The 18,455-nt window shown below is 38.3% G+C and overlaps 1 protein-coding gene across 4 annotated transcripts in view; it reads right to left on the bottom strand.

Moving 5' to 3' along the window:
- Positions 1-346: 346 nt before the first annotated feature.
- The window catches only part of mtmr14 (myotubularin related protein 14), a 73,392-nt gene continuing 55,283 nt past the window's right edge, over positions 347-18,455 (bottom strand). For 2 of the 4 annotated variants that reach the window (XM_087994133.1, XM_087994132.1), the window contains exons 16-19: positions 17,219-17,354; positions 13,677-13,853; positions 11,585-11,737; positions 347-5,317 (exon numbers count right to left, since the gene is read on the bottom strand). In XM_087994133.1, the coding sequence (XP_087850259.1) occupies positions 5,137-5,317; positions 11,585-11,737; positions 13,677-13,853; positions 17,219-17,354 (647 nt within the window). In that variant the 3' untranslated portion in view covers positions 347-5,136. The remainder of the gene's footprint in view (positions 5,318-11,584; positions 11,738-13,676; positions 13,854-17,218; positions 17,355-18,455) is intronic. The other 2 variants (XM_087994134.1, XM_087994135.1) reach the window with 2 other exon arrangements.

Genomic DNA, 18,455 nt, shown 5'->3' on the forward strand with positions numbered 1-18,455 from the left:
CTAGATTCTATGCTTCTGTTTCAATGATGTGCCAATTTTGAACCTACAAGTAATTACAAGAACAGCAGAGCCCAACAGCAATGAAATATAAAGGGTCTCCCATGCAGATATGAAAATAAAATATTTAAGGCATTAATAAATTGTGCAAGTTCAATTAATGATCAGGACAGCCAAGGATAGGATCTATATGCTTTCCATAAGCTTTTAAATAACTTTATAGTTTCAGCCTAGAGTCTGAATTAAGTTCATGAAAAAGAATTGTTAATAGTACTGTGTTTAAGCACACCTTTGGGCTCTGTGACACATTCAATAGAACCATTCAAAAGAATATCACAACCATTTGATCAAGATTACAAGTTTTTTAATTTGTATCCAAGTTGAAACATTTTATAGACATGCAGATAATGCCTGAAACAAGTTCAAGAAGTCCTGAAGAACCATTACAGTAATTTGCCATATTGCAAGATTTTGCACTTCATGGAACAGTAATCTGTGAAAATTTAAGTCGTATTTTCACTTCAAGAGTACAGAATATTCCATAAACAAGTTTCGCCAAAAGGAGTTCCTGCAACATATAAACACAAATTACCTCAACATTGCTCTGTTAAGCTTGATAGATGAATGATCCAGCAAGAAAGGGGAAAATATAAGGCCTCAATTCACTGACCAAATCAAGTTGAACAAGTTATTATTTCTGACTGTATACTGGAAGGTTTTGCACAGGATCAGTAAAGAGATAAGAAAATTGACTGGGGTCAGTGTTCCAAACTAAATATCAAATCAGAGTACATTGCAGAACATGCTCTAGATACCCTACACGAGTTGGCCCAGTTTAAGTGGCTGTTGTGATTCAGATCATCCTTGTAGTCTTGATTTAAAATGGATGGAGATATAGGTGAATGTTGCAGAGAATAACTAATAACACAAACAAACTTTCTTTCCAGATGAACTGCATGTCCCTCACCATTACTACTAAAAGAAAGCAACAGTACATGATCTCAATATTTGAAAGCAGAGATTGTTACTCTACTATTTAGACAACCGTAGCTTTATACATCCAACAAAGCTTTCTTTCAAGAATAGTCTACTTGATTCTTAATTTCTAGAATGAAATGATGTACAGCATTAAGAGATGCACTTTGAATCTAGTTTTACAGTAGTTTTAATTTAACAATTCAAAATAATTTTTTCATTTACATTTAGACAAATATCTTTTTATATGAATCTCATGCACTTTTTTTGAAAAAGAGTATTTGGAAAATGTTGACCAAAATTATTTATGTGCAAGACTGCAGCTATAAAGGAGCATTATCAAAGGAGAATGGGCTTCCAAAAGAATTGATGCTTAAATAACCATTGCAGCAAATGCTGCATCTTTGTGCAGCAAATAGCTTGTAGAGTCATAGAAAAAAAATTTCATCGATAACCACACAATTGCTTGCCAAAAACCGGTCGCAATACTAGATGATTACGTTACTCCAGATCTACATGGAAAAATGAGGAAGGACACCTGTCATGCTTATGGGTGATAATATGGCTTAATTCACAAAACAGTTTTCAGAAGCACTTTTTGCCATAAGTTAATTGCTGTTTGCAAGGTTGAATTAAAAATAAATCAAATATGACATTGCAGCTTTAAGATTTCAAAACCGGAGGAACATAAATTTAAAGAGATAGACCACTCTTAAGCATGGTATTCCTCCTATCAGGTACATTTATAGTACTTCTTGTTGGCTTAGTGTCTTATTGCTCGATAACTCCGATTGTTCTTCCAGCCAAATTTGAATCCAATGTAAAGAGCTTTTTGGCTGTCGATTTCCCTCAGCGAGTATAGGTCACAGTTTCTGTGTGGTAAAGGCAGTAGACCATTTCTAATAGAGTACTTCCAGCTAATGGGAATCTCTCATTCCAGTAACAAGCTGGATCCTTCAGTGATCTTGGTCGTCATATAGTCAACACCAAGGTCAATTTGGCAACTCAAAAAGATAAGTCGATAAAGTGTGGCGCTGGAAAAGGCACAGCAGGTTTGGGCAGCATAACCCTTCATCAGTACTCACAAAGATACCAAATTTCTAGCTGTCTTATTGCAGAAGCCAGGCATGTATAATTTTTCTTTTTTCTCAGGGGGGGGGGGGGGGGGGGGGGGGGGCAGAAGACCTTTGTCTTCAAAATTCCTGACATCAAATCCGAAAGCATATTCAGTTCACAAAGATAATTACAAATCTTTTCAGAGATTACCTACACCATTAAGACATGAAGTGCAATCCTGCCTTAAGAATAAATACTGTCTCAGAAAAGTTATCTTGGATAAATAACTAATTGAGAGCTTTTTTAAAAAAACTGATGCTTCTTACACTCTTGGATGGGAGGCTGGGGGAGGGGAATGCTGCAACTAATGAAGGATTTCCAGCATTTGTTGAAGTCCCCAAGTTATCCAAACAAATCCAAAATCAGACATTTTTCATTGTAAATAAGGATTAGAAAACAGTAAACTTAGTTGTAATAAAGCAATGTATCTTTTAAAAACAGACCAATGTGGATGTCATGGCGCACTTTCCTGGGATCACTCTGTACATTTATCGTAAGAAAGCAGAGAGAGTAAATAACTACTGCTCAAGAAAGATTTAGTGCCTTAATCATTGAGATATGCTATGCAGGTTAACAATCAAATATTCGTGCAGAAAATAGTATTAAAATTGAACACGGTGGGTTGGGGATAATAGGGAAAAAAAAAGGGGGCTTAGATTGGCTACAGCTAATTGGAAAAATGCCTGATTAATCTACCAAGAGGGTTACACTTTGTATTGATCGATACATTCTTGTTAAATTTTCCATCTAAAACTTGAACACAAGATGTAAGGATCTTTAATCAGTCTCTGGAGAGTACTTTTGTTGGGCACGATAATTTCATGTATAATCATTAAAGAAACATTCCAAATGTGCCATGCACATACTTAAACAGATGAATCTCAAATTCACAGTCAAATGATTAAAAATGTCAGTTTAACTTCATTTTTTTTTTAAAAAAAACAACTTACCATGATCAGTTTGAACTGTCTTATCAATACTTATTAAGAATAAAGTATTACCATGTGCAATACTACGTATTGTTTATGGTCAGTCACAGAGGGTAGGAGTGGACTGGGAAGTAAAGTATATAAAGAACTGCAGGAATTTAAAAAAAAATTAAGTTCTGGAAATCTGAAATAAAAAGAGAGTGTTGGAAATGTACAACAGGTTGGCCAGCAGCTGAAGTGATACAAGGCAATTAACATTTTAGGTATACTGGTTTTCATTTACAGTAGATTTTGAGAGATCTACACTCAAAATATTGTTTTATTTTTTAACAAGTGCTACTGCATCCTCCTCACACCTTTTAAATTTAGAATAAACAAAAACCTAATCCTAAAAGTGATTCCAGAAACATAGAGGTGGGTGAAGGGGCGGAAGGAGGAGGAGAGGATCTGTGAAGAAGGTTAAAATACCACAGATATGGCAAACACATCTCTAAGTGAGGTGGATTTAAATTAGTGAAATCCAAAGTTTGGAACAATTACTCGGTTGCTATTCTTTACTCAGTGCAAAATGTTAGGATAGGTTTGCTACCTAGGTTAGGCAACAAAATTAGGCATTCAAAATGTAACTGGACATAATGGGAGAATTGTGGCATTGGAGGAGTGAACTTTGATGGACTACAGTCTTTCATCATCCTTGACCTTTCTTATGCTCTTCCATGTTAAAGTCTTCAATGCTGATCTAAGAGTCAACAGCTTGATCAAAACATTAAGGTCATTTAACCATTGAATGGTCTCCATCCTATAAAGAGCTGAAGCATGAAATTTAAACTCCAAGATTTGCAATTCAAATGCTGCAATACACAGTTCTCTCTTCACTTAATCTTCAACGGCAACAAAATAAAAAAAGTTGTAAAATGTGAATAGCAGGAACCCAGAGAAGAACAATTACATTTTAAGAGGAAACATGGATGCTTAAAATAAATATTTTTAAAGAAAAATGTTACAAAAATATTATCCAAGTTTCTCAAGCAGGTTAAATGCAGTATTAAAAAAATAGAAACAATCTTAAATCTTTAGAAAATAAGTCTAACGCTGAATTAAATTAGATCTGCTAATGACAACATACCATCTTACTATTGTATTCTTTCTTAAATTGACAAACAGTATTCGTTTGTTGAACAAGTTGTTAGAAGCTTAGCAGAACCTTACTGAAGCCAAATCATTTACTACTGACAGTTTTATTAGCGGCAGTAGTTAAATGTATGAAAAAACACAGCAGTGGTTAGTTCCTGTACTTACCAGGTAACTTGCCTTTGTGGCCACTCAAGTTGCTTGAGCTAGTTGCTTCTAAATTTAATTCTCTCAGATTTGATTAGACCATCTCTCGCTCCCACCATTCTATAAATTAGCGTAATTAGGATTGACGACTATGCCAAACACATTATCCCACTATATCAACAAGAGTACACCACAATAAGACCCACACTTGTAAGAAAGAAATCAACCATGCTGAAATTTTGCTAATTTTTTTTTAAGAAACAACTCTATTGCAGTCTAGCTCCTTAATTAAAAGAACTAATTTCATCACACCTAACCATCTTGAAAAGCAGCCTGAGAAGGAAGATGCAAGACCCAAATTCTTCTATACAGTCAGGTGATCATAGACTGGAGTATGTTAACAATGATGGCAATTTTTAAAAAAGATTTAAAAATGTCACTGGATGTGTTCACCACTACTTCCAATTGCTTCATAATATGGGATCTCCAACTGGAAAATAATAGTTGTGACAAGTTTTTCCAATATAAATGAGAGGAGGCAAAAAAAAATTCATGAATAAGTAGTCCTGTACCAAAGGCTGAATTTGTTTTATTTTTACTTCCTTTCACCAATATTTGTGGAATAGACGTGAGATGGGGGACAGTGACTATTTCTGGAAGGTGGAGAAATGAACTGGAGAAGAAACACAAATACCTAAATACTATCTAAGGTCAAAAAATGAAATATATTATCGAGTTGAAAAACAAATTCACAAGTCCATCTTTGGCATTGTCACAGTCACTATCTGCACAGTGATCCATACTTTTTTTTGTAAGAAAAAAAAACCAAAAGCCAGCTATGTCAGACAATGCTGTTTGTGCCTCTCAGCCCAACTCCACGTGCAAACTGTTCCAGAAGTCCACCAATGGATGACGATGGACTGGACGATACAGATCGGAGGCCCACAGTTGCACTGTATGCAGACAAAAATATGGCTCTGACTTCCTCCAACTTGGCCCTGCGTTCTGGGATGTGCTGATAGCTGCAAAATAAAAGTTATTTCTCTTATAAATCTGAAATTCAACTGAGACCATGATATTATTCATTACTCCCTTTCATTTGCATTCAAATGAATCTGGAAACATTTTACTCTTAGACTGCTTCAAAACAAAAATAGCTTCCTAATGGCGCATGCACACTCAGTCAGTCAGTCAGTCAAGCTGACAGTGTCTGCTCTAAAGAAAATAAATCAAAATCAGAATCTTTGATAAATTGCAGTTTGTCAAAATCAGAGGTGTTGGACATCATGTTTGCTAGCTCTTGGAATGCACTGATTTGGATGGAGGGCAAAAACTGAACCAATCTGACATTCCTTTCTCCCACTGTACTTCATGCACAACTTCAAGTGAACAAAATTATAATCGACTTGTCCCCCAGATAAGTAACACATTAACAGGTGAAAGCCAATTTCCCCCAACTGTAATTATTATGGCAGGCCAGTCAGTAATCTTACTGAATGTAATTTTTTTTTCTCCTCCTCAAGACTGATCAAATTCTTTACTTTTAAACAAGAAAAGATAAAAGGATTGGAAGTTGGCACGAATCCATTAATTTGGTTTCATTTGAGTATTCCTTTCCTCAGTTACAAAATGACTACAGCTGGGAGTACAATTTAAGTGATCCTGAATGTTATTTGATCTTTAAAAAATTACTCTCAATAACTTTCTAAAGTGACAACTTGGGGTTGATGCTTAATGGGAAGTCTGATACTTTCAGCACGCAAAACTTCTTTCAGAACTCTGATTCCACTTTAGTAACTTCTAAATTCACAGATGATGCAAAAACTGCATATTTATTGCGAAAAAAAAGTTTACAATTACAAGGATATATCTACAGCTTCAATTATAACAAAAACTTATCTTCCAGTCAGACTCCTCATCATCACATCATAATGCCTGTACTCCAGATTTTTTTAAACCGTAAACTTCATAGCTGCAATGTCAATCTGAGGGAGGCTATTTTCAGCTTTCCTTAATGGTCTAGTATGCCATGTATGCTTGTACAACTTCTGACATCAAATAGTAACACGTCTTGTATGCAAGCACAAATTTGGTAGCAATTTCTGGATCTGTAGCTTCTTGAAGTTAAACATATAGGATATTTACAGCTTGTAAGTAGAATTGACTTTCATTCATGAATCTAGCCTGTATTGAAATTAGCAATGCAGCCTACCCCTGTATACTACCCAACTTTGTGTTTTGTACTTAAAATAGTTGGCCCTTTAATTGTTTGCTCCATGTTAGCCTTACATCAAATATCTCACTTTGGCAGGTAGCATTCATCTCCTGGATGTCTAGTAGAAGGCAGAAATTTATCCAGTTGGAAAAAAAATCACTAACAAAAACTCTGACTGTACAAAATCTAGTACAATGTGTAGGTTTAACAATCCAATGCACCATTAGTTGTCTACAATTTGAGGATGACATCTACTTACTCAGTATCACAAGTTCCTACTTGTGAACAGATCAATGCTCAACCCACAGATATTGGGTGCATGTGGCACAGCACTCCATTGTTACTGGGACCGGATTACAGTATTTACTTTTCCTACCTTCTGTGTCCCTGCTGTGCCTCATTCATGATTGGATGAAAAGCATGATGCAACAGAATGATTTGAAGCAAATGCTTCCCAGTTATTGATGTAAATGCTGCTGTGCATCAAGGCAAGTTTCAGGTTAGCAGATTCTTTGTCCACCAGTGGAAAGTTGGCATTTGAGAGTGGAGAATAAAGGATTGGGAGGTTCAGCTGTCCAAATACCGCGTTCAGTCCATCATAGTTTTTCAAAGGTTTTCCCTAAATGCTTGCAGAGTTGGGTTCAAGTAGAACACCAACTTTTGACCGACTGTCCGCCTAGCAATTCCAGAGAATGCAGAAAAAGCTAGTGAAATCTAACACCTGTACTGCTGATAAGAATTTGGGTAGTGCTACAGTCAAGCAGTGCAGCAACAACTGCTCTGTACACAAGGACTTCTGTTGGCTTGTGGAGGTCTTCATTGTCAAACACTCACTGCTCAATTCCATAAAAGATTAAGCTGGCACAACAATGTTTGTTTTCCTTTTGAGAGAGGTTCCTGTCAAGACATGGAAAGTTGCTAACATGGTCCCCAGTCCTCCTTTCAACACATATGGGGAGTGGCGTATTTGACTGACCAATTCTTGGTTAAAATAACTAGCTTAGTTTTGTTAACATTTAATAACAAGCTCAGTCTCCTGCATGGAGATTTGAAGAAATAGAGGGTGGCTTGTAAATCTGGAGCAGAATGGAGCCATCTGGATTTAATACACACACCAGACAGCAGTTGATCTATGATGAGGTGAGTGACCCCAGCCCAGTAAACAGTAAATAGAAAAAAAAGAGGCCCTCACACAGCATTCCGAATTTTGAGAGCACATGTTTCAGACCTCCTCTCAAGACAGTTGTCTTCATGAGGCAGTTGCAGAATATGATGAAGTTTCTTCAACATCCAAACTGCTGGAGAAGAATGCAGGGCCTCATACCTTATTGAAGCAAATCCTATGGGTAGATTGACAAGTGCAATTCGGAGTTCCTCATGCGGTGTTCAACACCTTTCTTGGATTTATTTAGCTTCAAAGACAACATCAGAGGTTCCCGAGGAAGGTCTAAGATAGCCTGCCCGAGACAAGATTTCCTTCAGCCACAGGAAGTAGGAGCAAGTGCATCAGGTCTTCCTCTGCTACACAACAATTTCCACAGTATGAGTTACCTCCTCTCTGAAGACACTTACAACTGTTGCATTCCTGAAATCGCTTCCTCCCAAATATGCATCATGAGTGCATGGAGTCTTAATGCGTGCAAAAACCCAGTTTTGAAAACCGCAACTTGAGTATCATCAAGAGCTTTGTTTTTCATACATTTGATTGCTTATTATCACTATCAAGGGCTCATGGTTGAGGAGTTGTTGAAATATTCTTTTCAGGATTGCCAGATGGCATAGTTATTCTCAAGATGACAGATTCCATCCTACTAATGAAGCAGAATATATCAATTTGAACTTACTCTTTTATAGGTGGTGGCTTCAAAAAGCTTTGCATGAGTTGATAGTCAGTATATTGTTGGATTCCTGGGTCCTTAATACACACAGTAGAAACTGTGCATTCAAAGAAAGAAAACTCGACACATTTCAACTCTCAGAATTAGAACACACATGGATAATCCCAGGAGTGACCATCTGAAAACAACTGTAAACAACTCCAAATAGTCATCATTGCTCTCAATAGGACTTGCCTTCCTGAGGGAATGTGTGGAAATAGCTGAAGCAACAAGGTGTGGGGAAGCACTTTAAACTGGAATGATACAACTGACAGAAATCCTCATATGCAAGGAGCTTGTATTGACCTCCAGAAGGTGTTCTTGGATGCACTGCCAAATGCTTAAATGAAAAGCTCATGACATCACACCACCTCTCAGCTGTAATTGAAGTGCTTATTCCCAAACCTCTGACTTGGATGACAATGTTAAGAATAAATTATGCTGACTTTAATGAAGTCGTCACTGCCATCCCAAAAAATCATTCACCAAGGCTAATTTTAATGCAGGTTTCGTGATAACATTAATGTCTGAAGAGGAACCATTGGAAATCAACAACAGCTTGGGAAAGTCAATGCAAGCTGTATTCTCACGAGTATCATTTTAAAAATGTTTCTGCCAGAAGGACAAATACAAAACCACATATGGGTATCCTCAAACAAAGCACTGGCATCTCCTACATGATTAGATGGTCAGGTCCGTGCCCCACAACAACCCACCTTCCACTCCTGGCACCTTTCCCTGCCATCACTGGAATTGCAAAACCTGCACCCACTTCCCACCCCCCCAACCATCTCACCCCCATCCAAGGCCCCAAAGGAACCTTCCACATCCAAAGTTTCATCTGCACATCCACTAATGTCATTTATTGTATCCGTTGCTCCCGATGCAGTCTCCTCTACACTGGGGAGACTAGGCACTTCTCACAGAGCGCTTTAGGGAACATCTCCGGGACACTCGCATCAATTAACCCCAGTGCCCAGTGGCCCAACATTTCAACTCCCCCTCCCACTGTGCCAAGGACATGCAGGTCCTGGGCCTCCTCCATCACCATTCCCTCAACACCAGACACCTGGAGGAAGAACGCCTCATCTTACACCTCGGAACACTTCAACCCCAGGGCATCAATGTGGACTTCACCAGTTTCCTCATTTCCCCTCCCCCTACTTTACCCCAGTTCCAACCTTCTAGCTCAGCATCATCCTCATAACCTGTCCTACCTGCCAATCTTCCTCCCACGTATCTGCTTCACCCTCCTATCACCTTCATCCCCACCCCCAGCCACCCACTGTACACTTTGCTACCTTCTCCCCAGCCCCACCCCCCCTACCATTTGTATCTGCACCCTGGAGGCTCCCTGCCTTCAGTCCTTAATGAAGGGCTTGTGTCCGAAACGCCGATTTTCCTGCTCCTTGGATGCTGTCTGACCGGCTGAGCTTTTCCAGCACCACTCTAATCTAGACTTGGATTTCCAGCATCTGCAGTACTCACTTTTGCCTAAGGCATTGTTCAAGTCAACAACTTAAGTTGTTGCAGGAGATTATGTCTTCTGGACAGATCATCCACTTAACACAAAGAACCAAAGTTCCAAGAGGAGGGTGATAAATGTCTCAACATTCAAGGGGCCTGACAAAAGCAGCTCAAAACCAATCTGGACAATCTTCTCAGAGCCAACTCAATTTCAAAACAGGGGGATCAAATTAAGCTAGCTGTACAAAACATCTTTATCCAGTTAACTAGACTTCAACAGAAGCATGTGATTCCAGAACAAAAATGAGCAGCCTTCATCAAGTGGCACAACAACCCAAGGTTAAGAATCAAGAAAGTTACATTCCAACAGCTTAAGTCCGTCACACCTTTCCTATTCCCCCCCCACCCAACCCCCCCAAAAAAAGACAAATCTGGAGTATAAACTAAATCAATTTGAAAAGAAGGTGATCTGGCACTACTGGGAGGTATATTTAGAATTTGGGTTTATACATTTCACCTCTGAGCTGTAAACTGAAGTGTAAACAAATGTCACAGGATTGGATTCACTGGAATTCAATTCTATAAAATGTGGTCCAAATCATTGGGATTTCTTTTCCCATTTGTTAGATGGTTTTATAGGCTATATTTTAGCTACATCCCTTACAACTAAATAGATACTTGTGGTGCTTGTGAATTATTCATAATTAAAATAACTTTGTCGTAGATGTTCATGTAACCTTATGTACAACAAACATCACAAGCCTGTTCAGTCACCAAACTTGTAATTAAAAAAGGCGAAAACTTTCTATATTCCTATCAAAACCATTCGTGCCAGTCACATTATTAACCCAATCTCTCTCTATCTCATACTAGGTTCAGAGAAATTGAAAATCTTATTTTGATTGGAGTATTGAAGGCATATTGTGGCTGGATGATCATTTTCCATAAAAGGGCTCATTCTTTCATCACCAAGCATTTTTAAGACATTCATTGACAGTGTCAGCAACAGTTCACTGCCTGAATAATGATGATATGGGAATTATTTCTGTTCTCACTGCAAGTCGCCTTTATTTGCTGGTTTCAATTCTGACAGCTATTTAAGCATAAATGATTTCTTTTATTGAATGCAAGAGGTCACAACAATTTGCTTTCATACCACAACAAAGATCAGCACAAAAATCCACCTCACAGTCTGTTCATTTTCACCTTTATACTTCGGTTTTGTTCTTCCTTCTTCCTCCCACCCCACAATTGTACTTATTGCTTATTGAGAGCCTTATACATTTAAAGTCAGGTATAAATGCCTGAAATACAAAGACGACTTCACCAAAAGACAAACAAGTGAGCACCTGTTTTCTTGATATCACATTTGGTAACATTACCGACAGCTGCCTCTATAATTGCAAATTTAAAAATTTCTTCCATTTCTGCAGGCAGCCTCAAACTAGTGATGCTTTTCCGGTTACCGAAGATTGTTGTAAATTAGTTTCTTTGAGAATTCAAGACACATGCTACTTAGTTGTTTGCAAATATTCCTTCCTTTTGGAGGAGATCCGTGTTTGTACTGAGAGAGATTTCAGAACGGAAGCTTGCTGCTTAAAGAATCATGCAGGTTGTGCATGGGGTCAGAGGTGGATGAGGGGGACAACAGATGTACAGAGAAAGGCAGACACCTATAACAGGATTAAATAATTCTGAGGCAAAAGTTGCATAATCTCAGCAACACTCACAGTCTTCCATTGGCTCCATCATCTTGTACACTGAAGGGGAGGGGTGAGTCATTGGTAACTACAGTCTGGTCATGAATACTGCCACAGCCAGACACGATCTGCCAGCTGCCATAATCCGTGGAAGAGGATGAAGATTGGGAATACTCTGTGGAGCTGCACAGGAAGACAGTGAAATACAAAATAAGCACAGCTGGCCTTTTGTGCTGATGTATTCTTTTAATATAAAATTTTACATGGTTAGCCCACATACTCCATAGTTATGAAAGAGCTTCTCGTTTGGTTTCTTCTTTACTGCAGTGCCACTTCCTTCTCCATTCCAATAGGACAATAAGTCATTATGTACAGCAATACCTGACTGCTTCTACAAGTTAAAGGCTTCTGTTGGAAGCAATAATAAAATTTTGTCGTCACGAACAGGAATAACTTTCTATATAACATTCATGGCTAAAACTCAATGGAAATTAATATTTCAAACATCACCGTACATCTAATTTCAGTAGATGGTAATATGACTAAATTTCGTAACCCAGGCTGTAACTTCTCTCAATGTAGATTGTAATTGGATTCTGCAAGGCCAATATGAAATCAAAATCAATGCTTATACGAATCATGAAATCCTCTTCAGGAGATCTTAAAAGCGTGGTGACAAGGAGAAAGTTTTCCTCTCCATTCTCCGAATTCCATTTTTTGTTTAAAGTCTCTGAGCCTAATAGAAGATATTTAAATTTGTTATAATTTCCTCAATTGTGCAAAGGCATGCACTTGTGATGGATATCAGATGGTCAGTAGATGCATTTTGCTTCATGACCTCCAGTAAATATACAGGACAGAAACATTGCAGATTTGTTGCTCCTTATGGTACAATTCATTGATTGGTCCTTTTGACAGGCAGTCCCCTGAAAAGAGTGGAAACCTAAAGTTGAGGGAAGAGTCAGAGCAGGGAGATAAACATTTGGAGGTCACATTACTTTCTTGTTGGGGAAAACGAGGACTGAGAAAAATGTGTTTTAATGATGTCCTATTGTACACACATTTATCTCTACATTAACTTACAAATTTATTTAACTGTAAATTAGGGTAGCGTTTGATGAAATAATAATAATGTGAAGAAAAAAAACAAAAGAGCTATACTAATTACGAGTTTAGAAAAGAACCACAGCAAGACACTAAAGAATTACAGGAATTGAGGAAACCAAGAGAAGCTACAAAAGTTACTATGGAGGAAAAAATATGTTAGCAATCCTTCCAGAACTAATCAGGCAGTTTTCCTTTGCAGATTTTCAAAACAAGTCAGTAACCTGCTCGCACTGCAAGTAATTCTACAGCACAGTTATAACTTACAAACCACATTCATTGCTTTACTCATGCCAGCCCTCTGTCTGTCAACTTGAACATGATAATCATTCAAAACAGGCACAGTACATTGGTTAGCCAAATTGCCGAATAAAGGAAAGTATATTGCATCAGTATACCACAATCATGTTGGAAATTCAACATGCTCAGTTGCTGGGCGGTAGTAATCAGGACCAGTAATCAGCAGTCTACATTGCTATTTTCCATAGTTGCTGACATAATGGGTGATCATATTTCAGACTATTGGCATCAAACTCTTTAAAACATTATAAAGGGTATGAAAACCAAGTCCATCCTAAATCTGAGATATCATTATCCGTACACATTGACGAAAAAATGTATATGCTTCTCGTGGGGTTGTTGAGACAAAAACATTTAATACCAGGTCATGACAGCAGTTTGGAACAAGGGGTATGAATAAAATTTATATAACCCACATGTTCATTCAAGCTTCAAGAGCATTAGTAGCTTCAAACAGAGTCAGTTTACATGTTAATGCACACAGTTCAGGTTAATCTTTTTAGGTATACATCATTCACATTCAGATGCTCCAGTAATGCTGCAATTGTTAGCAATGAAGTTATCTATCCTATTCCACACCAAGAAAGGGGAGTTTTCTTTTCCCCCATCAAGATGCTTTCACCGTCCTGTAGCTTTTGGAAACCAATAGTGTACCTGTACCCATAAGTTAGGCATGCCAGCAAGTAACCATTACTCAATATATCCTCAGTGGACTAACCTTCTTTCAGGAACAGCCAAGGGGCTGCTACTTCCTGTTCTGAAGTTATTTTCTGATTGGTAGAACGATGACCTAGCTTCAGGTATACCATGTTGTAAGAACCGATCCTCTAGTTGGTTAGGCAGGTAAGGTTTATTCCACATAACAGTCTGTGGTGACGACGTTCGGCCTTTTCTCCTGAATTCAATTAAAACAGATACAATCAGAGGTGAATGGAATTATTTTCCATTTTTGCTCAAAACAACTTCAGAAATCCAGGGGCTGATGATAAATGATATATCATGATGAACACATTTTGATGATAATGCTCCAAGCAGTGCATCTGAGCAGTTTTGACCTTAAAAACGAATACCTTTGAATAGATTTCAATAAAATAATTGCTTCCACATCTCCAAGGCGGCTAAAATAAAATCAAGGCACAGAAAAGCAGCGAGGCATTTCTCCAGCTAGTATTGATAATAGTATGAAGATTACAATTCTAATGAGCAGCTAACTAGTGCAAAGTTTTAAAAAACAAATTTCTTAAGAGCTGCTCTGGAGTAGAGAGGACATTTCCCAACAATTTCCAGAGTGGGTCTTAACTCTTGCATCCCTTACAGCAGTTTGGACAGTGTGTGTTATCAAAGCAAAGCATTGACACTTGTGCAAGATTTTAAATTTTTAACTTCCAAAAATATCATTTTGATATTATTTCAGAAAGCAGCAACTTGACATTACAGAAGCAAAGACTGAAAGAAATAAAAGCAAGGAAAATAAATGGCTGCAAAGATATCCAACAAGAATTTAATGAAGTGGAGAAGGAGGAGGGCTAGGAACAGCTAAACAAAGACTTGAGAGGCCAGGAGAGAGGAGGAAAATTAGGGTAGATAAAAAGGGAGAGTGACAAGATGATATTAAAATTGGAAGTGTTTTATTCACACCAACACTACAGCCGTCTAAAAGAAAAACGAATGATTTAATGATAGTTAGTGTGCCTTGTGCCATCTAATCTTAAACAAAAGGAAATGGGGTCAGCACAAAAGTTCTTCAAATCTGCAAGACACATTCTTATTAGTGGTGACATAGTAAACCTCAGTGACATACATAGTGGGTAAATATGTATTTTGCTACAGTTAGAGTAAAACTACTGATTTGATACGAAGAGCAGTTTTCATCCCCATATCTAAGGAAGGAGGTGCTGGCATTGGAGGGGTCCAGAGGAAGTGTACAAGAGTGACCCTGAGAATGAAGGGCTTGTCATATGAGGAGCAGTTAAGAATTCCAGTCTCTAGACGACTGAGTACAGAAGGACAAGGAGGGATGTCATTGAAACTTATAGAATACTGAGGAGTCTAGGTACAGTGGATATGTAGACGTTTCCACTAGTAGGAGAGACTAGGACCTGAGGGCACAGCCTCAGAGTGAAGTGACAACCCTTTATAACTGAGATGAGGAGAAATTTCTTCAGCCAAAAGGTTGGTGAATCTGTGGAAGTCATTGCCACAGAAGGCTGTGGAGGCCAGTCATTGAGTGGCTTTAAGTCAGAGATAGATATGTTCTTCATTAGTAAAAGGATCAAGTGTTACAGGAGAAGGAAGGAGAATGGTATTGAGAAACAGATCAACTAAAATCAAATGGCAAAGCAGACTCAATGAGCTAAATTGCCTAATTCTTCATCAATATCTTACTGTCTTATGACATCTGTTTGATTCTTTGTTTGTTCCTGTTGTGAACCTAAATGACCATTATAAAGATAGCTCATCACCAAAAACATGTAATTATAATAAAAGCACCAGGCATAACTAAAAATGATGTGCCAGTCAAGCTACCAAAACAGGACTACTTGCATGCCAAACAGCACAAGCAGCAAGTGACAAGACCGAGCTAAGCAATTCCACAACCAATGGATCAGATCTAAGCTCTGCAGTCCTGCCACACCCAATGGTGGTAGACAATCAAACAACTCATTGGAGGAGATGCCACAAATATCCCCAACATCAATGGTGAGAGGGGCCCAGCACATCATTCAAAAGATAAGACCGAAGCATTCGCAACAATCTTCACCCATAATTGTTGTGTGGATGGTCTGTCTTGGCATCCTCTACTAGTCCCCAGCATCACATATGCTGGTCTTCAGCCAATTTGATTCATGCCATGTCATATCAAAAAAATGGTCGAAAGCACTGAAGATTGCAAAGGTTCTGTGCCCAGACAGAGTCCAGCAATAGTACTGAAAATTTGCACATCAGAACCTGTCACACCCTTATCCAAGCTCTTCCAGTACAGCTACAACACTGGCTTCTACCTGACAATGTGGAAAATTGCCCAATTACGTCCTGTACACACAAAACAGGACCAATTCAACCCAGCCAATTACCACCCTATAAGCTCTATCCTTGATCATCAATAAAGTGATGGATTGGAAGGGGTCATCAACATGTTATCAAACAGCACCTGCTTAGTTCCAACAAGCACAGAAGAGCGGAATTCCAGAGGTGAAATGAGAGCGACAGCTCTGACATTAAGGTGGCATTTGACCAACTGTGGCATCAAGCAGCTCTGGTAAAACTGGATTCAATAGACGTCAGAGAAAAAAAAACACATTCTGATGATTGGAGGTCAGTCATCCCTGCTCCACGACATCTCTGCAGGACTTCCTCAGGATAGATATTTTGTAATCAACCTGTTCAGGGGTGTTATTGCAGGAGTCGAAAAATTGCCCCTTGACATTCAATGGTGTTACCATCACTTGATCCTTCCACTATTAACATCCTCGAGGTTACCACTGACCTGAAACGAAATTGAACTCTCTACAGCCATACTTGTCTGAAAACACCCGATCTCGCCTGATCTGAGGTTAAGCTTAGGTCTGCTTAATGCTGAAAATGTGTTGCTGGAAAAGTGCAGGACAGACAGCATCCAAGGAGCAGGAGAATCGACGTTTCGGGCATGAGCCCTTCTTCAGCAACTCACTACATCTTCTCAAAAGGCAACTAGGAATGATTAATAAATGCTGGTCCAGGCAGCGATGCCCTTGTCCAAAGAATAATTTTTTTAAAAAACTGAAACGTTAATTCCACTGCTCTCTATAGATGCTGCCTGACCTGCTCAGTATTTCCAGAATTTTCTGTTCTTTTTCCAATAGGGTGAAGCACAACCAGCTTTTTGAGTATATTGAACCATAGCTCTAAAATTTAATATTAAAGAGGAGGATTAAAATAACGCATTTGAAGAAAACAAAAAAGCAATTAAGTAGTAATTCAAGTCCATCAAGTAGTTCTTATTTCCAAAATGCTGGAAGCAATGACATGGTGAGAGTTTATGCTCACATCTTCACACAGAGTGAGTCATAGTCAGAGATCTGGATCAATCACACATCCATCAGCAGCAAATGCTTCCCAACAGTGGGTGAAGGAAAACTTCATACCTTATTACCCAAAATTAGATGGGTTCTCACATGCGTCCAATGCCTTATTGGAAGATGTGCTTAAAGGCCAAACAGGAAAATAGATAACAAATGTATCCAAATATAAATGCACTTCATCAGACACAACATTACTTACCAAGCAACCTGTGTTGCTGGGCCTGTTGTCATTTCCAATGCTTCATAATTGAAAGTCCCTGTAGTAGTGGGAGACTCCTCCATGATGACTGAGAAATCGCTGCTCAGGCTGGTGGTACTTCCTCGGTCTGTATGCGCTAGCACAAACACTTGTTAAGCATCAGGTTCTGACATGCACACGTTATACTGTTTTAGCACACGGAACGCACCCTGTTTGTGCCAGACTCATATCAATTAAAGTCACAACAAAGTTACATCAGTGCATTTTCAGGGACAGTACTCAGTAATTCATGTTGTCCATTCAGAGGAATCTTTTAAGCATGAGCTAAAAAAACAACTTTGAAGGTCTTCAAGCATTTTTTTCTTTGGATTAATTTTCTGGTAGATGAAACTCTGAAGAAAATGTCTTAAGAGGTTCACCTCAAGAGCATCGGTTAGTGGAAATCATTAGCCAATCTCCTCATTCAAGGCTCAAGTCATGTCACATGACAAACTTAAACAATGTATTCACTTGCAACAAAAACAGAAATTGCTGGAAAAGCTCAGCAGATCTGGCAGCATCTGTGGAGAGAAATCAGAGTTAACTCAGAAGTGAAGAGTCATTAAACCTGAAACATTAACTTTGATTTCTCTCCCCAGATGCCGCCAGACCTGCTGAACATTTCTAGCAATTTCTGCTTTTGTTTCTGATATACAACATTCGCAGTTCTGTCGGTTTTTACCACATTCACCTGGCAGGTGATTCTATATATTGTAGCCCCCATATTTAAATATTCTAATCAAGAATTAAATTAAGTTGACTTGACATAATATGATGGATTTGAGTATTTCCAATCTTTTAACACAATGTCAACAGAATAGTATATTCAGAGGAAATATTTCTATTTTGCATTAGATTTATATGAGACACAGTGAGAAGATTAAACGTGCATTGTTACATGTTAATACTGTGTGTATAAGAAAACTTCCGCCATTTACACAGAATCTCAAATGGTGGGAACACTGCGCTCCAGATAATAACATTATATGGACAACATAAATACTATGGAGTAAATCCAATCCTTTGATAACTGGAAAAAAAAAAGTATTTTGCATCTCACTGTACATGGCACTTAAACCTAAGCACTTGATGTAAAGAACAAACAAGCTAGACAAAGACAGGTGCATCCTATTCTTTTTGTCCAAAACATATTTGAAATGTAGCCTCCTGGGTGAAGAATAATAGCAAGACAATTTCA

Source organism: Chiloscyllium plagiosum, unplaced genomic scaffold (assembly GCF_037043375.1).
Source record: "Chiloscyllium plagiosum isolate Xiang-an unplaced genomic scaffold, Cpla_swu_hap1 HiC_scaffold_14, whole genome shotgun sequence".
Lineage (NCBI taxonomy): Eukaryota > Metazoa > Chordata > Chondrichthyes > Orectolobiformes > Hemiscylliidae > Chiloscyllium > Chiloscyllium plagiosum.